Source organism: Crocodylus siamensis, chromosome 11 (genome assembly GCF_052110815.1).
Source record: "Crocodylus siamensis isolate JL-2025a chromosome 11, ASM5211081v1, whole genome shotgun sequence".
In the NCBI taxonomy this organism is placed as follows: domain Eukaryota; kingdom Metazoa; phylum Chordata; order Crocodylia; family Crocodylidae; genus Crocodylus; species Crocodylus siamensis.
In genome coordinates this window covers 3,314,040-3,339,107 of record NC_143405.1, presented here as the reverse complement: position 1 = coordinate 3,339,107, position 25,068 = coordinate 3,314,040, and the positions used below count along the sequence as shown (strand labels likewise).

General features: G+C 48.9%; 1 protein-coding gene across 8 annotated transcripts in view; it reads left to right on the top strand.

Annotated features, from left to right (window-relative positions):
• DAB2IP (DAB2 interacting protein) overlaps nt 1-25,068 on the top strand; it is a 263,142-nt gene that overhangs the window by 71,864 nt on the left and 166,210 nt on the right. For 7 of the 8 annotated variants that reach the window (XM_090021168.1, XM_090021172.1, XM_090021167.1 and 4 more), the window contains exon 2: nt 21,189-21,292. In XM_090021168.1, the coding sequence (XP_089877294.1) occupies nt 21,189-21,292 (104 nt within the window). Of the gene's footprint in view, nt 1-15,049; nt 15,315-21,188; nt 21,293-25,068 lie in introns of those variants that run through there. The other variant, XM_090021173.1, reaches the window with a different exon arrangement.

The window sequence follows — 25,068 nt, the reverse complement described above, 5'->3', positions numbered from 1 at the left end:
GCCTCCTTGCACACTGCTCCCTCATTGCTCAGGCAGCGCGTGGCAGAGCCAGGGCATCCTGCCTTCTCAAACAGGCCAACTTTATAGTCCAGCTTTCACCATGGGAACCAGAGTTTTGCAGTGAGCTGGCATTGCTGGAGCTCCCAGGCAGGACGGTGCCCCGATGTCCCTCTCGTGTGTCACCCCCAAAGACTTTGGCAATTGAGAGCTGTCGACGGGCGTGAAAAAGCTGGGGGAGTTCTCTCTTCTGTCTAGATGGCAGCAGGTTCTTCTTGTGAATCTGCTGGGCTGTACTGGGATTTTTTTCCCCCTGCTGTTGATCTGTGCAAGAAACCAGTTGGCACTGGGGCCCTGGGAATTTCAGAACAGTTCGAGTTCCCGATCCTGAAACCTGGTGATCCTGAGGCTGCACTTATGTCAGCTCCTCAGGCTTAGATGTCTCGCTCTGATGCCTGTTTATCACAAACGCTTTTCAGGCTTTCCCACAAAAAGGCCTTGTATCAAACAGGCTTCTCCCCCCCTCCCTTTTTCCTTTGACGGCTGCTGTGAAGAGAAGAGTGTCTGATCACCCGCAAAGCCCAGCGTTCGAGCACACTCGACAGCGAGGTCTTGGAAGTGCAGACCAACCACTCCACTTTTTGTTGGCACAGGCATTGAAATAAGCACCAGCGTAACCTCATGGACACGGCTACAGCTCACGGCCTCTGTGAGGATAGGTCCTGAAATCAAGACCCACCCAGAGTCACCGTCACCTACCTACTGGGCACTTCTTTGGGATGTTGTGACCTGAAGTTCAAGGCCCTGGTCTCCCACATCCCACGTGAGTGGGCCCACCGTTGACTAGTAGGGATGAGTAGGACTGCCTCTTGTTTGGACCAGAAATCCCATCTGTGTGAGAAGAAATGGTTCTAACAAATGTGTGTTTTCCAATGAAACCAGGTTTCACTGGAGATTTGCAGAGATCCCAGGAGGGAAGGAAGTGACCCACAGTCTCTACATTTTCTTTCAGATCAACCCTTGCACTCAAGTGCCCTCCTTGCTCTTTCCCATGCTGCTGCATTAAAATGTCTGCCTAGAGCTCAGTCCTTCTGCAAGCTCATAATAACATGCCAGCTGTTATCCTTGTCAGTACAAAACTACTATTTGAACTTTAATTGTATACCTGCCTGTAATGCGGAACCGCACGACTCCTACTGTAATGCACATCTCTCCCCACGCACTTCCATCTCTGGTCTTTGTCATCCTCGCTTTTTGGACCGAGTCCCAAAGTGTACATCAGAAGCTCCTTAGGGGCATCCTTCTGGGTGCTCTGCGTACTCAAGAATACCCTGTTATTCTAAGAAACTCCTTCTGCGGCAATACCTTGTGTGACCCTTGCAAACTGAAAGGTGCCTCTGCAGATGGTTTATTTGGCTAGGTAGGCAAGAGGTAGAAACAAAACGCTTGACATGGGTATTTCCTGCTTCACCGTTGTTCTCTGACTCATATCCTGCTACATTTGACAAGACAAGGAGTGGTATCTCCTTTCCAGCACATCTTCCTCTACGAGTGACTCACTTTTAAAGAAGTAGCGCAGCCTGTGCCAAGGAAGCCAGGGCTGGAGAGAGCTGACTGTGACGAGACACAGCCAGCTGGCCTCCTGCCGGGATTATGTTTTATGCTCCAAAGCAGAGCAAGCGGGGGAATTACTCCCCATAGACCAGTCTGCATCGAGGTGAAGTGGGCCAGTGGCTGGGTGCTGGAAATCTGAAAAGGACTACACTAATGGGCCACCTTTCTGAGCCTGTGAGACCACCAAATACTGGCAACCCAGGCCCAGACTTGCAAATTTTCCTTGCTTTCGAGCTGGTTAGGTCATCGTCTCCAGCAGCAAGTCAGTGGGAGAGGTGGCAGGTTGTCCATTAGCCACGATTAACCAGGTAGCAGAAGACCTCTATCCTCCTCTCTTTGCCTTCTTAAGCTTTCCTTCAGCAAGTGTCTAAATCCTCCACCCCCGAAAAATAGCCTTTGGTAACCTTTCCAAAACAGCAAGTCTTTTTGCCTGCAGGGGGGAAGTCCATTTTTATGGCTTTTAGTGTTAGCAGCATGTTTCTTTTTCCCAGGGTGGTGTCCTTAAATATCAGGACAAGGAAAACGTCCGGCTCAGCACATTTTGATAATTAGTGTGAATGATCTTTGCTTTGTTTTTCCAAGGCTGTCTCTGGCATTTTCTAGCTGGGCCCTTTCTCTCGTGGCGTTTCATTTGAGCTTGTTAGCGGTGTAGTTGACAGCTGCCCATAGAAAAGATTTGTGAAATGTTTCAAGCTCTTCTGTTTGCAGGGAATATCCACTGGCAGTCCTGTTATTTTTAGACATTGTGTTCCAGCTGAGAGTTGCACTATTTGTTCAATACTTAATTGTCTAATAAAAATCAGCACTTGATTTAATAACTTAGGGAGCAGCACATGGCGGTGGATTTTTTTATCCACAAATTGTTTTAGCGTGAAAGCCGTGTAAAAATCTCAGTAGTCCTTTTGTGAAATGAAGCCTCAGAAGGAGTTGAGTTTGTCTCTGCTCCGAGGGTGGCTGGGGCTGGCTGCGGGGCATGGGGGGGACTAGCACACAAGCCTCCCCTGCGTTGTTCTGTCTGGATCGATAGTACCCACTGCTCTTCCAGTCTTTGGGTTTCCCCTGGTGATGCATATCGTCCTGATTAGCAGCAATCCTAGCTGCAGAAATATGTCAATCGGCATGTGTATTCTTTAGTACTGATGCAGATTCCTGTTGGGTCGGGAGTCCAGAGCTGATCCTTTCACATGGTGGTTTGCATACTCAAAGGCAGGACTTATTGTGGACCCCAGGAGTGAGCCCCAGCGGGGCCATGGCCTCTCTGGTGGATGCATGGTACCCTCTTACTGGAAAACCGTGGGTAGGACATTAGGATCGGCAGTGTCCAAATGTACCTCCTCCCATCGCCCTCTGAGCAGGGGTCCCCACACCCCAATTCCCAACCACACAGGCACGAGCTGCAATGCCACTAGTGTCCAGAGCATAAAGCCGTGCTCCACATAAAACCGTGCAAGGTTGACAGGCCGGGGGAGCGGGGTTCGTCCGTTTGTTTGAAATTTTCATTTTTGGGCCAGTCGTTTTCTTTGCTTTTGACAGGCTGAGTTAACACCTCCGTTCTCTTTGTTTCCCTTTTCCCCTTCCCTTTCACTGACAAGATCTCACTGTTGGGCTTCATTTATTCCTCCTTGTCTGCCCTTTGCTCCTGATGTGTTGACACTCGTGTTAAATTAAAAAGGGAAAGCAGTGGAGCTGGTGATTTGAGACTTCCTGGGTAGGGAACATGGATGGAGAGACGATAAGAAGGGACGGGGGCTGGGTGAGAAGACGGAAAGAGAAAAGAAGACAGGAGCACGCCGGGGAATGAGCTAGCATACAGGAGGTACTGCGCAGGGCCGCACAGCTGGCCTGGCCCGGTGTCGGCTGCTGTGTCCAAAGGCGTGCGGAGGCTGAGAAGTGGGGTTACAAGTCTGGATAGGAAGGAAGCAGAATTGGCAGAGGAGTCTGGGATCCGGAGGGAATGGGGGAGACTTGTCCTGACATCCTCAGTGTGGCTTGCTTGTCCATAATAGTGCTGGCAGGACCTCCCAACAGGACCCAACCCAGGCCTGAGGACCTCAGTACCCTCGTTACAACAACCCTTTGCCCTTCTATAGCAGCTCGGCTGCGAAGGCCTCTAAACAGTTACAGATGTGCATTCATGAGGTCTTGGCTCAGGTAGATTGGGGCTGTCATTTTACAGGTCGCTGTGAATAGAGACCTGCAGGTGGGCACCGGCAGGGCAAGCCAGTAGAGGTCTGCTGGATTCCCTTCTCACCAGGAGACCATGCTCCCTGCCCTGAGCGGGGAGAACCACCCAAGGGTCTGGATTCAGGGTTTCCCTCTCTAGCAGCTAGGCCACGTTGCCTATTTACACACTGGGAACTGTGCCGTTTCCTATGAGAACTGCCCGCAATGTCATTCTGGGAGTGGAGGCTTTGAGAAAAGCGTAAAATATTGTGCAATGCCTGAGAAAATGGTGAGAGTCCCCAATACACTTAGCATCAATTCAAGAAGTGATTGCAAAGCCAGGTCCCCATGCAAGTTGGGCAGGAAGGCGGGTGTGTAGTCGGGACAATGTCAAGTCTTAAGCACCAGTAAAGCTGATCGTTATGCACCTCAGTGCCACGTCTCAGTGCCCTGACTTGAGGAGCACACAATAATTCGGGATGCGTGCTGAGCTGAGACGTTTTAAAACTGTCTCCACTTTTCTGTAGTCTCTCTGGCAATTTTGAGAATGGTTTTTGTCCTTTTTTCCCCCCACTTTGCTTGCTTATTTTATTTCTCTACCCAGCGTTCTTTCCCTCTGGTTGTAACTTCAGTCACTTCTCCCTGACAATTTTGCTTAGACAGGCTGATAACTTCAGGCAGGGAATGAATGGCAGAAGATGAGTTGCTCCAGGGAAACGCAGAACCTGTTTTTATCTAAAAGCCCTTGATAATAAAAGAGGGGGGGAAAGGGGAGGGAAGAAATATGGAGAGCCTGGGTTCAAAGGAGAATCGTTCCTAAATGGATGTAATACAGAGGTGTCAGCAGCTCTTTATATATTAGAGTAAATGTGTCTTCTCCCAGCACTGGCAGGCAAAACAGCTTGCACACAGAGCTGTCTTTTAAAGCTCCACTGTCTTTAAATCTGGATTTCCCTTGAAAGTCTGTCTGTGCACCACTAATCTCTCCGGTTATTGCACTGAAGGCATTTAATAATCCTTTCATTTACTCCTGTCTAGGAGACCGTGAAGCTAGACTGGGCAGTTTCCCTTTTTGTTCAGTCATTTGAGTTTTCTGGATCTCAGGTGTTATGTCAGGGTAGCCTGCTTGGTTTTTCCCCCCTGCAGGGGAACGTTTAAACTTAGATTTCCATTTAAATCCTATTAAAATAAAAAAAGCTAGGATCCTAGAAAAGGAGGGCTGGAAGGAATCGCAGGAGGTCCCATCTAGTTCAGCCCCCTGCACAAGGCAGTCGCCCCTGTCTAGACATTTTGGAAAGGCTTGCCTGCTTATTTCATTGCCCTTATGCAGCATAAACGCTGGGCATGCAGATAAAGGGTGTCCGCGCAGTAGCTTTCCTGTGCCAGGTAGCAGCACCCCCGAGCACCGTGTTGCAGACACTTGCTAGCAGCCTGCTTCAGTCTTTTCCAGGTGACTCAGACGAAGAAGCATGGCCACGTTGGGCCAGGGCCAGCCCAGTTCCCTCATTTTGGGGTGGTGGTTGGATACATACTTGCATGCGCTCATCAAAGCTTAAGCTAAACAGCCTGCAGGAAAATTAGAGTGCCCGTATGCTGTGCAGGGTGCTACAGTTAGGGAATGAGGTTTCCCTGGTATGGTTTTAAATAGCCCTTAAAGGTAATGCTATGTTCCTAAGTTTAGATGGATCTGCGGGAAGCTTGAACCTGCAATCCTGTCCTGATAGTCACTTCCCCTGTTGTTTGTATGTGCGCACCTCTCTTGCAGTGTTGCTGCTCGGTGCCGGGCTGCTGAGGGTGCCCTGATAGCTGGTATTTGCTTGTGAGTATTGCCAACAAGCGCTGCTGTTGGAGAACTATTTTTGCATGAGCACAGAAGCATTTTTTGATCTTGCAAGGAATTGCCTAGACTTTGCTGGCATTAACGAGAGCACAAAAAGGAAAATCAGAGTTTAGCCTGATTAGTAGGGCAGGTTCCTTTTCAGCGGCGTTTTATTTTTAAAGTGCTTTACATTTCTTTTGGGAGAAGCTGATCTGCGTGACGTGCAGGTTTTCTGTCTGCATCGTGTCCTCGCGCTTTGCGTTTATGACAGCATTTCTACTTCGGTGCGTGTCTCAGTGTCAGAGATCAGGTCTGGACTTGTTCTGAAGTAGTTGAACGTGGCGATAGGTGGCCTGCTGTAAAATTTGGTGTCTGGAGTGAAATTACAGGATGCTCCTTAAGCCTCTGGGTTGCTATAGTAACGAGGCAACAGTCATCCTTCATGATTAAGCAGTGTCCATGGCAACTGAATGAGCAGTTTTTAAATGAAAGATTTTTTTTCCCTTTGCATCTTCAGTAATTGAAGGTTAACAGTTATTACCTTTATGCCATTAAGTGGGAGAGACTCTTGATCTGGCTATTGTGCTTTAAAATGAGAATGCGCAGTTCTTTCTGTTTAAATAATTTGGGTCTCCATCACCATCCAGCTGAATGTAGAGCAAATGCTGAGAGTCTCTAAGAGTGAGATATGGTGTGTTAATCTCTCCAAAGGGGATTAAGTATCCTTCACTTCCTGCCCTGTTTTGTAGTGTTCGTGCAGGTTGTCCAACACTGGCCATGTTTCTCCCCAGAGCTGGCTGCATTTCAGCAGTGACTAAAACAACAATCCCTAAATGAAGTTTGCAAAAGTTCTTAGACAGGAAAAACGCCGGGTGGCGATGTTGGAATAGATGACACGCGCGTCTGCCTCCAAACCGGGATGGACAGAGCGTGGGAAGTCTGTTCACAACCGTCCTAATAAGTCTCTTCCACTTTGGCCTTTGCAATAATCTATCAGACATTTCTGTTTGAAGGTAAACTGTGGATGTCACTACAAACTCTGGGGACTGTAGTGCACTGATGATCACAAAGGTACCCTGGGCCACATGGACGTGTGCTGGTTTCTGCAGGTTGGTGGGAGTGAGGTGGGCTTAAAGTTTTGAATGGTGCGGTATGTCTATTCTTGGTACGTGTCATGACCTGTAGCAACGCTGGCGCTCGCCTGCTCTCTCCCTCCGTCTCTTTCATTGCCATTAGGGAAGTTTGATGGAGAACAAGATCCGTCTTGCTTGCAGTGCGAGTCTGCTCATAACCGAAACCTTCGTATACGTTTGCAGTTTTGCTGGCTGACGGAGAGAGAAGCACGCAAAGTTTTTTCTGCCTCTTACATCTTTCAGCTGGCCGACCAACGGTCTTGTCAAGCGGAGAGATTCTGCCGAGTCTCTCGGGAGGTGACGCGATCTTGTCTTTGTGTGTACGAGCGAGAGATGTTCCTCATTAGTGGTTGGCTCACAGGACAGAAAATAGGCCTCCTTTTACTACTCACTCAACCAAAAGTGTGTTTTCAGGAGCAGGAGATCCAGGTGTTAGGCCTGGCTTCCCGTGGGTGGCACTACTTTTTGCAGCAGGTGGTTTTTTTCCAAAGGCAAACCTTTAGTCAACCCTAACTTATTGGGCTTTGTGCAGGGCTAATGGGTGGCAATTTAAGGACCAATGATATACAGGTGGTGAGTCTGGATGATCCCATGGTCTCTTCTGCTTTTAAATTCTATGAAAATACATCCAATGCCAGGACTGAATTGCTTGTAATTATAATGTTGTTCATTTTTCCGCATGACATATGAGATGCACTGCGGTGACACTTCATGAGGCACTTTATATGTTTCACTCTGTCTTCTAATACATATTTATGCCCTGTCCTTCATTGTTGATTATAATTATTTGTACATAGTTATGTTTTTCCAGGGCAAGTACAAGGAAAATGGACTTTCAAAGCCCCAGTGTTTCATTTGCAAATTCCCTGCCAATTATAGTTGTTTAAACCCTGTAACTCAAGTTGTTATTAAATAAATCAAGAGCAAGTACATGCAGCCGGGAAGGGGTTGGCATCATAGGGAAGTGACCACAAGTAGCAGACTGGGGACAGTGGGAGACCTTGGACTTTGCTGTGCCGCCTTACTTGCGTTCCTCAGTGAGCCCTGTTAAAATGCCCTGTGGCTTAAGTCTAGAGTGGCCCACATGTCTGGAGGAGGACCACAGGGAGCAGAGCATCTTAGTAGCTGGCTGTTTTCATTGGTATTCTTCCCTAGGAGTCCACTCGGGTCTCTAGCAAGACAGCAGCAGATGCTCACACTTACAGGTGCGGTGCTGTTATGCACTTGAGATGGGATTCCTCCATCTCCGCACAGGGTATAAGGCGCTGTGCTAGCTGGTGCGAGCTAGTCGGGTATTCCCTAGATGCAGGGGTCTTGCTGCTTGTGGAAGCTGGGAGAGGTAGTGACGTTACTCTGTGTAGCCTGGGGGCAATGTCGGGGAGGAAGAAGGCATGGCTGGAGTGCAAGAGAAGTTGAGCAGAGCCCCTGCCGCTGTGGGAAGATGCACAGCCTGCCGCCTACATGGGACAGACCCAATCCCTGCCTTTTAAAGATAGAATTGTAGCTTGGATTTGGATGGCACCTTTTATTTCAGGGCATGTAACGGGCCTGATGCTGCTCTCTGACATGTTGGATTTGCATGCTAAGGCCCCATGTGGTGGTTCCCCTGTGCAGTAGCAATCATAAATGGGTGCAATAACAGACGGGCTATCGTAAATGGGTGCAATGGCAGATGGAATCGGGGTCCCACAGAGCTTAAAAGTGTGGCCACCTCGAGGGTGTGAGGAGACAGCTGAGTGCACAGGAGCTCTGCACACATGTAACTAGCATGACACAGGCACACGCCATCTCCGTGTTTATGCATACTGTGTGTCTGTACATGTACAAATGTACATCATTTTTTAAAAATGCCCGTGTCTGGCACAGCATCTGATGAGCAGAACCTCTCGGCTTGCTTTAGTACTTCACAGTTTCATAGTTTCTCGGGTCGGAAGGGACCTGAGCAGATCATTGAGTCCGACCCCCTGCCATGGCAGGAAAGAGTGCTGGGGTCAAACGACCCTGGCAAGGTGTTCATCCGTCCTCCTCTTAAACACCCCCAGGGTAGGAGCCTGCACCACTTCTCTTGGAAGTTGGTCCCAGATCCTAGCCGCCCTGACCGTGAAGTCGCGCCTCCTGATGTCTAGTCTGGATCTGCCCTCTGCCAGCTTGTGACCGTTATTCCTGGTCACTCCTGGCGGTGCTCGGGGGAACAGTGACTCCCCCAGTGCCTGCTGATCCCCCCTGACTAGTTTGTAACAGGCCACCAGATCCCCCCTCGGCCTTCTCTTGTGGAGGCTGAACAGGTTCAGGTCCCGTCGCCTCTCCTTGTAGGGCCTGCCCTGCTGCCCCCTGACCATGCAAGTGGCCTCCTTTGGACCCTCTCCATGCTGTCCACATCCCTCCTGAAGTGCGGCGCCCAGAACTGGACGCAGGACTCCGGCTGCGGCCTGACCAGTGCCACATAGAGGGGGAGGATCACCTCCCTGGCCCTGCTCGAGATGCATCTGTGGATGCAGGACAAGGTGCGGTTGGCCTTCCTGACCACGTCCCCACACTGCCGGCCCATGTTCAGCTTGGCATCAGTGATGACCCCCAGATCCTTTTCTGCCTCTGCCCTGACGAGAAGGGAGTTCCCCAGCCTGTAGGTATGGTGCCGGTTCTTCCTCCCCGGGTGCATCACCTTGCACTTGTCTGTGTTGAATCCCATCCTGTTCTCCTCCGCCCACCCCTGTAACCTGTCTAGGTCCAATTGCAGCCTATTCCTCCCTTCTAGTGTGATTTATCTACTTGATAAATAGATATATAAATAAAAAGGAGGGAGGTGGTTTCTGATTCTTTCCTGTGTAGAGGAGTCTCATCATCAAGGAAGAAATTGAGAGAGGGAAACAGTAGAGCTAGTTGTGCACAAAGTGCTGTTTAGTGCCAAAGAGAAACCGACTGGGAAAAAAAAGACACATTATTTTGGGTTTTTTTGTAGTTATTCTGGCACAGTTGTTCAAAGCTACTTTCCAAACTGTTTGATGTTGCTCCTAATTTTTAATTTTGTCGTTACTGTCTTCCACTTGCACAATTTTTTTTAAGTTTCCTCCAGCATTTGTCAACGAATACAAGCACGCAGCTCTGTGAAGTTCTTTATTTTATATGGTTCATTTTGGTGATGATAGCCACCCTGAGTGACCATTATTACATCCCAACCAGCCATTTTCTAGGACTGCATTACAGTTTCTTCAAAAGTTAAAATCATTTTCCTGGCCTGATCAGTTCTGGACATTGAGAAGCTTGAAGCCTGCTATTAAAATTGCACGTACTGCTCTACTTTAAAAATCATCATATATGGCCTTCATATTACGCAGATGGATGTGAATAGAGATATGTATGCGACCCCATTTATTTCTCTAATGAAGTGCCGTCAATAGAACATCTGTTTCTTTGCTGTAGAAAGTCAAATCCCTAATGAATTATGTTCATAAGTGCGGGATTTATTTATTTATTTATTTATGTTACATTTTGCCTATGTGCCGACCTATGTCAGCAGCAGCTGCACATTACAGTGAAAAATAGAGTGATAATTACTGTGCAAAGGTTCGTGTCTGCTTTGTGCTGTTACACCAAGTACCTGGCAAACAGACGCACTCCTCTGAGCCCATGCGTACTTCACCTCGGAGCCGGCTGCTGTAAGAGAATCTAAAAAAAAAGACCCCAAATTCATCAAAGGGAGCTGGAGAGTATGATTTTCATCTGGATTCACAACCTCCTGGATCTCCTTGGAGTTTCCAGGATGAAACCTGAGCTCTGCAGACTTGCCCTAGCAGCGAGAACCAATTACAAAGAGAGACTATAAAATTTAAAGACGGCATCTTCAAACCCTCCCCCTAATTGGAGCACTGGGCACTTAGGAGCCTGTCTAGTCAGGAGGTGGGCTGGTCTGATAAATGAATAAGAGCTGGAGGGAAGAAGACGACTTGAGGACCAGCCTGAACCTCTGTCCGAAACATGAACCAAGCCCTGCACCTTTCCCAGTTTTGGAAACTTTGGGCATCGCGACCCTCTTGTTCCTCCATCATCTGTATGCGTTGCAACCCGCTTCAAAATTCCCTGGGTTGTAACTGAGACAGGAAACAAATGGACCAACAATACGGCAATAACTGTTTGTCCCTGTGAGATTTCAAGCTCAATTTTTGCAATCCCAAGAGCTCGAATGAATGGCCAGCCTCGGAGGACCTGAGTCAGCTCTGCTGTATCCACTGGAGAGCGATTTGGTGGTGCGCGCAGGCGAGCAGGCCTGACACGCCATCCTCCAGCTGTGTTTTGCAATGTTTGGATAGTTTAACAGCAGGCTGGCTAAGCAGCCAAACGACCTGACTTTCCAACTGGTGTGTAAGAGAGAGCGCTGCCAAGTGCTGCCAGCTTTTCTCAAGTCCGTATGGGACTGCTGCTCCAGAAGACGGGGATTTCTATTCATCTCACTCAGCGGTTTGGGTGCCCTGCCCCTATGGCATTTTGCTGGTGGTCTAGCAGATGACTACAATGTCTGTTTGCAAGCACAGATCAGTACCAGTGTCAAGGTTTTCTCTTTGTCTTGGTTTACTTGGGAACCAGCAGCCATGCAGGCTGAGTGCTGGGAGAAGGCAGTGTGGTAACTGTTCTGAATCTTCACGGGCATGTTAAGAGTGATGGATGAATCTAATTTAAATCTCCCCAGAGCTGACGTCTTGTTCGCCAAACGAGCTCATCTTTATTGTCACCTAGAAAGAAGCTGATGTTCCAGTTCACTTTTTCATGCCTTCCACTTCAGCCAGGGCACTTAACAGTTCCCCTCCTCTGGTCCCCAACCAAGCTAGCATTTCGTCATGTCCTGATGTATTTTTTAAGGCTGTGGTTGATCTACATTTCAATTTTCCCCTGGAGAAAAGGCCTTTAATGATACGCTGTTAGCAGACGGCGAATTTGTTCTCTAGGTATCGCATCAGAGCAAGATAAATATCATGCATATTTTATTTGGGGAAGTGATAAATAAAGAATAAAAGTCCCCTAATGCAGTTTAAAACACAAGGTAGAGAGTAAAAGCAGTGCTTGTAAGGCAGGTAGCTCATTCAGCCAGCACAATTTTCTTGTCATTTGTAAACGCGTAGGGTGGAAGTGTGTCCACCACGGTCTCCCCCTGGCTCAACTCTCATGGTGGGGCTGGGTCCTTCTTTTTCTTGTGCTCACATCTGGTTCTTGTGGCAGCAATTGCAATGACATCGGTGGGGAAGTTTCCCTGCCTCACCTGCTGGGATGTGCCCGTGCTTCCCATTTCTGTTATGTCACCCCTGTATTTCTCTTCCCTTCTTTCTTCTTCCTCCTCCTTGCCCCCATGGAGTAGTCTTAGCTGACAAACATGTCTGATCCTTCTCTTAAAACCAGCTGCAAAACTCCTCTTGACTTCACTGACAGCAGGATGAGGCCCTACGAGACTATCATTAGACAACGGGAAGTGAGGCATTAACATCTCTAATGGCTCTCCTAGGTAGCATGAGAAGATCTAGTTGTGCAGCAGGCATGAGTATGGCACCGTGCCCTTCCCTGCAGAGTTGTATGTGTGATGGCAGTCCTCAGTGTGATTGGGAAGATATAATGGGCTACGGCAGAGCATCACAAAGCCTGTCTGTCGTCCTCGCTCACAGAATTTATCTGAACATAGGCGAGGGTTGTCCTTGAACGTAGAGAGTTCGTCGCTCCTGTGAACTTTCCAGCAGTAAGGCACCAACAGGGGTATAAGATAAAGATAAAGTATGAGAAAAAACAAGGGTTCATTTAATAAACAGGCAAGGAACTTGCAAACACCTGCAGAATCTCTTTGCTCCCGTCTCCCCCACAGCCATCACGTCCATGCTCTGCAACGTTTGTTCTGCTCTCGATTTCTCAGTAGCTTTGCTGTCAGATTCATTAGCAAAAAAAAGCTTTAGCACCCTCTAGTGAGACAGCTGAACTACTGTTGCATCGTACCAGCTGGCCTTGTGCCCCATTTCTGGGGATGAGCAAAAAATCCTATGAATACCTATTTGTAAGTTGGAAACTTCACAGAGCTCGTGAGGAAGGGGCACGGTGCCAAACTGGGGTAGGCAAAAGCCCAGCAAGGGAGAAGAAAAAAGGCAAACGAACCTCATCTACGTATCACAATAAGCACCTGCCTTTGGTGCAAGTGAAAAGAGCTCAGTAGGTGATATCAGAGAGAAGAGAGGGATAGCTGAATAGAGAGATGGTTAGAAGCTGTATGCCTAGGATCTGGGGCCATTTGCGAACAATACCAACGTCATACCAGTACAACGAGTATTGAATACCGCACAGAGCTCTTCTCAGCCTCACTCAGCACCTGGTACCGCAGATCCCAAGGTGATGGGGACCATTGGGTGCACACAGGATGCTATGTGGAAGGAGCCAAGCTGCTTTATAAGGCCTTTTCTTTCCCCGCAATGGATCCTGTGACTTAGGAGACCAGGAAATAGCCGCGCAATTTCTTTTTTTTCATTTGCAGCCTTTAGTGATAGAAGACAATCTAGTTGTAGGATTTCTGTGACTTTTGCTCCTTTCCCCTCCCCGGCCGGCACTGGGAAGGCCCTTCACTTCACATTGCTGGCCTGTCCGCCACTCGGCCTGCGCTCCGGTGCATTTCTGTTCGAGGCGGAGGGATTGTGGCGTAAGTCAGGACTCGCTCTCCCCTGCCGAGAGGACTCTAGAAGGGATGGCAATCCGGTCGGGAACTGAGTCTGGTGATACAAAGCACTAACCATTAGACAAGACAGCCAGCCACTAACGATTTAACGCTGCATCATTTGGGTCTGAGAGCAGCATGGAAGATATTGAGAATCAGTCAGAATGAGGGTGTCCTGGGAAATGGCCCTAATTCGTTCTTGTTTCTTGTCTGATGGGCTGTGTGAAAGGCACACATCTGTGACATGCAACATTAATTGTTTGAAAATGCAATGAAAAGAAGAGAACATTAAAGCTGAAGCCTCCACTTGGGGAATTAAATGAAGTAGGAATGAAACATCGACTTTGGTACAGAAGCATCGCAGAACGCATGCAACCCCCAATTCTGGTTGACAAAAGGGCCTTTTACAGCTACCAATTCCAAGAGGGGGGAAGAAGTAATTTTATTCTAATATAAAAAGTGGCGGTGACCTTTCCAACAGAGGCTTTCATTATCCCTGGGAATATCCATTCTGGATATTCATTACCTTCAACTTGAGCTAAGTCTAATTTTCACAGGGCGTTGTTAACTGCCCTAAACTTTTGCTTCTCAACCGTTTTTATGTAAAAGTCAATTTTACTGCCAAATAATGATTCAACTTACAGCTAATTTTCTGTGAAACGATGGCCACAATGTTGCTTTAGGGGATCAAGTGGAATAGGCAGATGGATCTTTGAGGCATCGATTGTGGCATATCAATACTTGCGCATCCGTATTTCTCTTCCTGGGCCGTGCAGTTAAGGAAAGGTGGTTGACATGGGTGTAGATTTTGATAACGGCTACTTCAAACTTCAGCTCCAGCTCTTATTTAATCACAGTTTATTTGGGCTTAGACATTTTGTGCATCGCAGTGTTGCATCCCACGTGAAATTATTAATGATTCTACAAAAATAGAGTTGACTCAACACATACTTACTGTTTTCTGTCTTCATTTGACTCCCCAAATGCCGTGTTTCTTTTAAAAAATTCTAATTTTATTTTTGCTTTCCTTGCCTAACAGTATTACCTACTTATGTCTTGAACTTCCATTTATCCCAAGATCCCTCTTTCTCTTCCTGGAGTCGTGCAACTACTTACAACCCTCTGGCCACCACTGCAGGTTGTCTCTGGAGCTCTCTTCAGTTGGTTTGTTCTTATTCACAATCCTGCTGCTGCTACAGGCACCCCTTTTCCAGGGGTCCCTTTGCATTTGCCGATGGTGTATGAGCTACTAGGAACGAATGCATTTTTCCTCCAAACATAGTGCCACCTCCTCTCTTTGGGTGTGTTTGTAGTGAAGAGTCATTAAACAGTGCAGAAATTAGGTAGCAGAATAACAACACGTGGGTTCATTAAGGAGATAAGATTAATTCAGCTGTGTGTAACTGCAACCACTCACACAGGAGACAAGAAATTCCAGTTCTCTCTGTTTTCACAGAAACTCCACCCCTTTAAATCTCCAAGGCAGGTCCTAGAGTGTCAAAACTCTAAACCAATGGGGAGAAAATAACGAGGCATCAGGCGATGAGAACAAACGTTCATAGGTGGATCGCACCCGAAGGTCAAGGCGGTGCTTAACCCTTTAGGGATGTTGCACACATTATCCTTTTCCCATCAGCCTCCATGACTGATGGACTTCATCAGCTCTCTGGTATTTGGGAGAGAACTGGTGAAGTTTTATTACCCTCTGAAGTTTCTGCTCCTTAAAACACATCAACACGACACTCCTGGCCTCCGGCAGTGCCTCTCCATCTCTGCTAGCCCAGCCGGCATTCCTCTCATACCTCTGTTGTCGCTGCCTCGGATGAAGTCATCATCTCTGCATCTTTTCTTATTCCTGCCCTGGTCGGAGTGTCATGGCATGCGGTTTGCAGACCAGCATGGTTGCCTTTTGGTGAGTGAAGGGTGATGCTTCTTCTTGTTGGCTTTGCAGGCATGCATTTGGACCGTGTGCCCACTTTCCTTGTTGGACGTTCAAAGTTTTTCCTATTAAGGGAGCACTTGTCTGAAAGTATCTGCTTGTTACTTGCTCATTCCAGCTGGTTCATGTTGAAACTTTTCCTTTGTCTCTGCTGTCTGCCTCTTCCACTGGCTGGTTCTTGGCCCCTCATTTAACATGAATTATATGGCGATTTCAGAGAAGCAAACTGTGACAGCCTCATGGGTGCAAATAAGAGTCTGTGCATTTCATTCCTAACCACGAGAGTCATCTTGCTGACTTCCACTTAGACAAGCTTTGAATCACAGGTGCAGATGAGGCTACCGCCAAATAGGACTCATCAAGGGGAAAGAGAACAATAAAAATAGCTCTGTGACCTGCGCCATGGTAGTACCGGCATGGTTTGATTCATGTAGAAGAAAACAGTGTTGTTGAGTAGGCTGAGCAGCAGGCTGGGAGTCAGCAGTTCCTGACTCTGCTCCACTTTCTGCAAGCCTCGAGCATGTTGCTTAACTGCTACGTAATTATTTCCCCACCTGAAAAATGGGGATAGAAAAGCTGTGGTGAGGATTATTGATAGTTAATCTGCTCATTCAATCACCGGGGGGTGAATTAGATGATAATTAGATAAAGAAGTCTTTATTTTACTGGCCTGACTTTGCAAATCCATGAAAACTTTACTTTAACATCTGTAAGGTAATAAATATTATTACTTATTTCCTGATACAAGTGCTAGTAAAGTTGGCACGTCAGTAAGCTTTTCAATCTCCATTGCTGAAGTTTGATGGACACTGAAGGGCACTTTAAACCCAACTGTAGATCGAGTCTAGCTTTGACAAACTGCAGGAAAGGTTTCCTGTTTGTACGAAGTTGGGGGAAGTTCGTTTTCATCTTGATTTAGAATCTTCCTTGACACCGTTGCAAAGCCAAGCACGCTGCAGCGTTGTGCAGCTCTTGGGCAATCAGAAGTGGGACTTATCTGTTTTTACCTTAACCACAAATGGTGCTGCTGCTCCTTCATAATTGCTGTGGCAGCAGAGACCTCAGTCAATATTCAGGCTCTGTCCCAGCCAGCTTATAGTCCAGGTCTGTGAGAGATGAAATGGGTGAGCAGGAGGGGGGCAAGATAAACAGCTAAAAGGTAATGATTTTTCCTCATGTGCAGTAGGAGTAAAGCTAACTGTGACCCGAGCAGCCTAATTTTCATTGCTCAGCACTTTGCCAGGGTTGTCTTAAGAGACACAGCATCCCTGCCTGCCTGATCTGATCTAACTGCCCAAGAGCAAGTGGACAAAGCCCTTGTGCTGCTCCTTTCGACTCTGCCTGGCCCCTTCGTTAGGGAGAAAGCAGCAAAGGCCAGTGGAAACAACAGCCAGCCAGGAAGCCATTGCTTTTTGCTGGTGTCTATCTTTGCCCTCTTACATCTCTGCTGTTTGATGATGTGGCTTTCCTTGTTACGCCCAAGGAATCATTTTTCAGATCCAGTTTGCCTGCACCTATAATCCTCCCTTAATAGACTGTTACTTCAGTGATTTTTCAGACCATCCGTGTCATAAAGGAGAGATTTGGAGGTTTTAAGTTAATAGCCTGCCGAGAACTTTGGGGAGTGAATAGTGCCCTGAGATACCGTGCGTCTAAGTCCCCCAGTCAGCCCTGATCTAGAGCCAATAAATGGACGAGTGAAGGTCTAATCCAACCATTTCAGCCAGCCGAAGGACGGTATCCAACGTACGTAGAAACTCCCCCGCTCTTGAGAAAAGGGTGGCATTTGATAGCACTGAGTGCTTCTGGAAAGGTCGCTCTGTGGTTACCTGCTGCAATAATGCTTTGCCCTCCCACCGAATCTTTCATTTGGGGATTGAAGAAAGATGTGCAGACATTAATTAATGTGGCCTTGCTGCCTGCCTGTGAGAGAGGTGAGACTTGCACCTATTTTATAGGTGGGGAGCCCGAGCAGCAGAGCAACAAGGTGCCCGAGGCTGCACCGTGAGTCAGTGGCAAAACCACAAGCCCGACCCTGGAGTCTTCCTTGGTCTTGTGCTATAAGACTTCATTTCGTCTCGGAGGGAGCAATAACGGAGCCGCTTCCTTCCGCAGGCCAGACTCCCAGCCCGAGATCCTGGCTCATCCCAAAGCCCCGGGTCGCTTCCCAAAGGGCAGGTAGCAGAGAAGGAAATAGCGAGGAGAGGCAGCCCCTCCTTGCAGCCTCTGCACAGCAGGCCAAACGCAGTCTGTTTTCTGGTCCTGGATTGCAAGTCGTTTGAGCTTTTGGGGTACTGCCTTGTGTCGACAACTCTGGGTACCCCTGAGCAAGCTACTCTGGATCCAAATAGACTTTGAGGCTGAGACGGGGTCTTTGGCTCATCTCTACACCTCTCCCTTCGTGCTAACCTGTGTGGTTAGAAAATTAAGCAGATTCAGAGAAAGAGAAAAGGAGATGACCGTGTGTTTTGACTTGACAAGCCATTGTGCTATAAGCCACGAGTGTTGTGACAGGTGCACGCAGGTGTTGTCCCTCTGAGCCCCAGGCTCAGCCTTGGGGACAGCACAGGGCTGTGTCGTGCAGGCCTCGGGAGCCGGGGTTTCTTGTCGCTGTTTTTAGTTTAGCCCCTCCACTGCCATGCTCAAGCTGCCTGTGTGAGAAGTGGTTTTTAATATGCCCATCCATTGTTCTGATGGGTCGTTAAAACATGCAAAACAGCTCCCGTGTTGCCGCTTGGAGAGTGGGTTCACACCGGTAACAAGCAGCTTCTTCGTGGCAGTCCAGAAAAGGGCTTCGACCCCAGAATGGTGTGGGAGCGTCGGCGGGAGAGGTGGGAACACCGCAGGACTCGGCTGCCTCCTCCAGCTTCCCACTGCGGCGTTCTGCAAAGAAAGCAGCGCCTCGCTCGAAGTTCGGGCACGGGGTTCTCCGCGCCGTGAATTAGCTGCCGCCGGGATTTGGGATGGGCATCCCAGGCCATGAAGACATCACTGAGCTGGCCCTGGTGCATAGCAAGACTCTCACGGTCTGTCCCTCCGCAGCGGTTTGTTTTGCTTCTCAGCAGGCGTCCCATGGGATTGTAGCCATTATTCGCTCCTCCCCGGTGAGAGCCCTTGCCAAGACCCGATCGCGGCAAATTGCACGTTGCCCATGCGATGAGGGCAGAGGACGGGGAAACAAAGGGCCTTTAAGTCACATTAGTTATGTGAGGCGCGTTGTTTCAGGCATTCGGGAATATGGCCTCTCCAGCTTTCAGTTGCCTCCCTCTAGCACAGCACGCCAGGAATTTCCCTTTGCAAACGGGGGTTTTCTTCAAGCCACCTGTCATTCCCAACCGTGAGTTGCAGTAACGTCGTGGTAGTGTTGAAGTGATGATTTTGCCTTGATGGCCCCAGAAATACCCAAGAGGTCAGAAGTTTTGTGGGTGATATCTTCCAATAAAGGAGATCGCCCACAAGAGCTCTTGCCTCGCGCTGCAACTCCTCCTATTTGTGAGCAGAGGCGTTCCCTGCAAAATCCTGTACTTGAATGATATTCGCACCTGGCGCGTTTCTTTTTGTTTTCTTTACGCTGGTCGTTTGAGGAACAGGGCAGCCTGGTGAAGCAGCTCCTCTGAAGCACCCCTTTCTTTTTGCTTGGATGCTACATTGGTTAGTAAATGCCAGGACAGCTCTTTCAGACGCTCTTCCCTTTCACAAGTGAAGTCCTGGGGGATTCTCCCAGCCGCTGAGATTTGTTAGTTGAGTAACACAAAGAGCGTAATGTGGTTTTATAACAACAGGCTGTAGAAAGGGAGCAATCTGGCTAAGTAAAGTTCCAGCCCCAGTGGATGTGAACAAATAAAAGAGTCGAGGTCATAATAAAATTTGTCGTCTCGGCTTTCAGTTCATCTGCTTCCTCCCTCGTGTACCTAAGAGGCGTTCATTTGTGAGCAAGGTTGGAGGGCTGCTGTAGCCAGGATGGCTCAGAAAGTATTCAAGAAGCAAGGGATTTTTGGTAATATCTTTTATTGGACCAACTCAGTAGTTTGGAGGTGCACAGTGCCCTCCCTCAAGTCACTTTGTTCCCAAAAGCTTGACCTAGCATCTTTCCCACCTATTCAGTAGGTCCGATAAAACAGATTACTGAAAACCCCAGCTCTGCTTCCCTTCATTTGCGAGGCGCTTAGCAGTGTCTAGCCGTGTATTCGGCTGCATGTGGCTTGGTCACGTTTCAGACAAGCCAGGCCTAAACCTGACCTAGCGCCCTCCTCCAATGCTGTGGATTGGGTTACCCTCCCTGCTGACCGCTCCCTTGCACCAACGTGGAGCACATGTCAAGCCGACTGCTCAGCGGTCCAAAAGGACCGCTACAGGATCTGATGGCAGCGTGCGCCGGGCTTCTGTCTCCATCCCTGCAAAAAGGAGGCCTCTTGCTTTCCATTTCCAAACACTTGTTCGTCACTATTTCCCTTGAAGTGCTGGGCGCTCCTCTCGGGGCTTTAAATGCACTTTATACATTCAAGTGCCATCTGGCTCTCAGATCATGGAGAAAGGTGCCTCTGAGTTCACGCTGCTCTCCAGTGCCTGCTTTCCTGCTGAAGGGCAGGTTTGCTGAAAGAGCCTCTACCTTCCCTAGGGTCAGAGCAAGAGTAACCAAAGACCCCACAGAAGACAGGGGCAGTTTGACCAAGTTTGCACCTGGCCAGGTGATGTAAAGCCTGGTTTGCTGTTTGGTCCATTTCTGCTCTGCCGCGAGAAGCTTCTTGCCGGGCAGGAATGGGCTGGGAGTATCTTCTGAAAGTCTCCCTTTGTGCAGAAGTGGCTGTGATCCCATGGTGCCTCCGGGCTGGAGGCTGTGCTGCCACGGGAGGGCCGGAGCCGGCAGAGCTCAAAGCATCCAGCGCGCCCTCTCCGAGAGCTAGAAAAATGGAGGTGAATTGCTAATAGGGTTTGCATAGGTCTCTCTGCTTTTTTGCCCCATGTATGTGGGCTCCAGCTGTGTTTGTTAGCAGAGCTGGCCCATTATTTCTAGCCCTTTGATGTCTGTTTAAAGACACCTGCCTTCCCTATGAATCCTTGGCAGATTTTTTAGGCCCTAGTCTGCAGACTGCGTCATCCCTGGGCAGGCCGGAGTGCCCCGCTGGTGCTTTACAGTGCAAAGCAAGAGCTGCGTGGAGAGGTCTGGAGTGCAGGTAAAGCACCAGCACCCTCCTGTGGCACTTCGCTCATACAGCCACTTCCCCGCAGCCTTCAGTGCTGCAGACGGGGGTTGTGCATTTACCTGGCAAAGCACCACAGATTGGTTCTAGCTCTGCACCTCTCTCGGGACCCTTCCCTCCAGGCCTCCCACAACACCCTGTCGGCTCTCCCGAGTCCTGCTTCAGCATCCCCCCTGCCAGAGAGGCGCGTGTCCCTACCCGCGGTGGGAAACCAAGACCTAGAGGGGTCAGAGAGCTCATTTTCGTTCACAAAGCAAGTCACTGGCAGAGTTAGGAAGGGAACTCCGAAGTTCAGGGCTGTGCTTTTAACCCCAGCAGCTGCTTCTGCCCAGCCTGCATGTGCATGGATCTGTAGCTTGTGTAAAGCTGCCGCTTAGCTTCTGTACCTGTTCTCCTGACCCAGCTCCAGAATGGGAGGAGTGGTAACGCCGGCCTCACGGGGGTGTCATTGTAAGTAGGAAAGTCCTGCTGTCGAAACGTGCACCAAGGTGCCTGTGGAGCGGGAGCAGGCACGGCAGAGTTTCTTTGCAAGCGTGTCTGGAAAGAGGAAGCCATGCCTAACGTCCCCAGTTTACATCCATCCCTGTGCTGCCCTGAGGTCCTGTGTGTTCAACTAATTGTCCTTTCCCCTCTTTGCCGTTCCCAGAGTCCCCCCCGGACAGATCCGGGCAGAGGCGCAGCATGCCCAGTGGGGTCACGGAGAAAAACCCCACCATGGAGCCCACCGCGACCACGCCGTTCCGGGTCACGGTGAGTATCTCCTTCCAACTTCATTCTGTCTTGGGGTTTGGTCTGCATCCTCAGAGCAGAGGTGGGGTTGAGGGTGATGTGTGGTGGCCTATTTTTAAGTAAATGTGCAGTTACTAGCTACTCTGAGCAGCAAGTGGATGTCAGTGACTTCCCGGTAAGCTCGCTAGATTTGCCACGGTGCTTCCTTTACGGTGCCTTGTTTGTGCGAGTTCACCTGTGAATGCTTTGAAGCACAGCATATGCATCAGGGCGTGCTTCAGTCTGGTGCTGCGCAGTACAGCCTGTTCTCCTTGCTCCTCGCTCTGAACACATGGAGGAGACGAGACTCCCTCCCACTGAGCACGAAACAGATCTCTCCGCCATCGTCTTTTAGGGCATCGCTGTGCATCGGTGCATCCTTGTGTACAGCGGCCTGTGACCGAGGTGCGCAGACACCTGACGTGTTTTAGGAAGGCCCCGCTCAGGAGTAGGGTGCTAATGCTGCATCCCTGTCGCACCAAGGGACACGGAAGTCCAGAGAAGCAAAGAGATTTGCCAGAGGCCATACCGTGAGCTAGTGGCAGAGCCAAGCCTGAGCCCCATGGTGGAATAGCCTTACCTAGAGGGAGGAGAGAAGCATAGCTGACAGCAAGTCCTCTACAAAAGCCAAAGGCAGACTTGGCCCAGACAAAGCACCCATGCTGGGATGAGCCTCTGTGTGGCTGTAGGGTTAGAGTTCTGTGCCGCATGCTGTCGGTAGGAGGCCTTTGCCTTGCCTCATGAGGTCCAAAATGAAAGGGCCAGGTTAGACGGGTGTCTAGGTGCTAGGTCCCCACCTGCTCGAGTCCTTGAAAAAAGCATTAGTGGGAGAGAAGGGCTGGTCCCCTTCCTCCTTACTGCCTCATGTGAGTTATTTCTGAGGCTAAGATGTAAGTGCATTGGTTTCTCAATGAGTCGGTCATGAAGGAACAGGATTGCTGAAGCTGCCTGACTGGTGGGAATTGGATTTGGCCGAAACCATCTTCATTCCTTCTTACATTAAAATTTGCAAGAGGTCCCTGGCACTGTCCCCCTCGGTGGCCCTCACTGGCTTAGCTCCTCTCTCTAACAGCCTGTAGATTTTTTTTTTTTTTTTTTTGGTAGTCTTCTGACATAGATTTATCACTTCCCACCTGTGGGACTGGCTTCCATAAAGAATAAGATAAAATCCCGGTCATTAGTTAGTTCGGGCTACTGCTTTGTTGACAAATGGAGGTACAACAGTGGGAGCAAAATAAACTGTTTTTAAAGTAGGCAATAATGATCCAGGCAGAGACACCAGTTTTTTTAAATGCATCCTCACCCTGGACCTGCTTCTGCTTAATGAATAAGGAACGTGCATGTGAAGAAAGGCAGGATTCATAAAGAGCTGAGGGCAAACTCCAGTAGTAATAATTTATGAAATAAATATTTTCAGGTGCTTTCTGAAGAGGGCATATGCTTAAAGTGCAAACAGCCGGAGATACGGACTTGATCTCAGCGCTGACCGAGGCACATTGAGGGGCACATTTTCAACAGGGATGTGGCTGTTGCATGCTGCATAACACTGTGCACAAGTATTTCTCTGTATGAGAGAGGCAGGAACTCTGAGAGCTGAGTACATACTTTCTATGTCTGCCACATGGGCTATACAGGCCTGGGCACTCCATGGGGCACTTAGCTAGAGACAGAAAAGAAAACCTAATGGCACAAACTCAAAAAATGGGAGCATCCTTGATTCGCTTGCAAAAATATGCACTGATGCTTGCAACCCTGGTAGATTGAAAGAGCCTGTTTTGCACATGTAAACCCTAATTTTATGAGTGTATGTGGGCCCGCACACTCCACAGCTATCATATATGCAAGCATGTGAGTATATAGCTGTACTGTATCATTCATATAGTAATTGCTACCTGGTGGCCATGGCAACGGTTAGAGCAATGACTGCGCAAAAGAAGACCCGAGTTATTTTTCTAAGTGCTTATCCATATCCATATCCATATCCATTCACACACACACACACACACACACACACACACACACACACACACTTCTGAATGGATATGCACCTCGTGACCATTAGGAGTAGAATAAATATATGTATGGTAGTCGGTATACATATGATAGTGTGTGTGTACGTGTACAATACAGCCAGAAGCACTGCAGTTTCTGTATAGGTAAGTAACTTTTCTTTCTCTTTTTGGCATTGCCACTGACTGGGTCCGTCAGTTTGGGGTACGTTGTTTCACTCCACTGCCTTAGTTCATAGTTTTGCAGTTTCAGAGTTGGTAGGGTTGGAAGGGACCTGAGCAGATCATCAAGTCCAGTGCCGCACAGAGGGGGAGGATCACCTCCTTGGCCCTGCTCATGGTGCAGCTATGGATGCACGACAAGGTGCGGTTGGTCTTCCTGACCGCGTCCCCACACTGCCGGCCCATGTTCAGCTTGGCATCAGTGATGACTCCAAGATCCTTTTCTGCCTCTGCCCTGCAGAGAAGGGAGTCCCCAGCCTGTAGGTGTGGTGCTGGCTCTTCCTCCCCGGGTGCAGCACTCTCCACTTGTCAGTACTGAATCCCATCCTGTTCTCATCCGCCCACCCCGTAACCTGTCCAGATCCAGTTGTAGTTCCTTCCTCTCCAAACTGGGAATAATGGGGAGAATGTTTGAAAAGCATTTTTAGACCCTCAGGTCAGGTGGAAGGCCATGTGAAATGGGAATACATTGATGTGTGTACATTTGTGCCTTAATGCAAGCCATTGCTATATATATATGGCACATGTATAAGTGAGCATTCTCCAGTTGTGTATCCCAATATAAGCTAAGTTACTAATTTAGACTTGACAGCCATAACTGAACTCTACCTCATGTTGGGTCCAGAGTGTACAAACAGAGGACCTATACCTCTCCCTTCTTTGGAAGAGGTCACAGGATCAAAGGAAGTGATTCTTCCCCTCTATTCAGCACTGGTGAGGCCACATCTGGAGTCCTGTGTCCAGTTTTGGGCCCCCCACTACAGAAAGGATGTGGACAAACTGGAGTCCAGCAATCAAAGGTTATGAAGGCAATGGAAATGGTTTGGGACTTGGGGAACATGACTGATGAGGAGAAGATGAGGGAACTGGGTTTATTTAGTCTGGGAAGAAGACTGAGGGGGTTGAAGAGCAGCCTTCAGCTCCCTGCCGGGGGGCTGCAAAGAGGATGGAGCTGGGCTGTTCTCAGTGGGGGCAGATGACAGGACAAGAAGCAATGGGCTCAAGCTGCAGCAAGGAAAGTTGAGGTTGGATATTAGGGAAAACATGTTCACTAGGAGGGTGGTGAGGCCCTGGACTGGGTCACCCAGAGAGGTGGTGGGATCTCCATCCTTGGAGGTTTTAAAGCCATGGCTGGGTTGATGTAGTTGGGGCTGGTCCTGCTTGGAGCAGGGCGTTGGACTAGACGTGACCTCCTGAGCTCCCTTCCAGCCCCCGTTGTCTGTGAGTCTATGAAATACACTTCTTATATCTAAGCTGGTCAAACACGTCTACACGTCACAAACACAATGGGACGAGTACACATGGAGCTAAAGGAGTCTTACGCTGGTAGTCTGAAGAGTTAAGTTAGAGCAAAACTGATAAGCACTGGCCCCAGCCAAATTCCTGTTCAAGCCAGGGAATTTCCAAGCTTTCAGAGCTGGTCTCCTGCTGGAAAGATCACCTACTTTTGGCTGTTCTAATATGGAGCTCGTAAAGGAAAGGCTCTGTCTCGATGTACAAAATAGCTTTGCCAAAAATCACTACAAC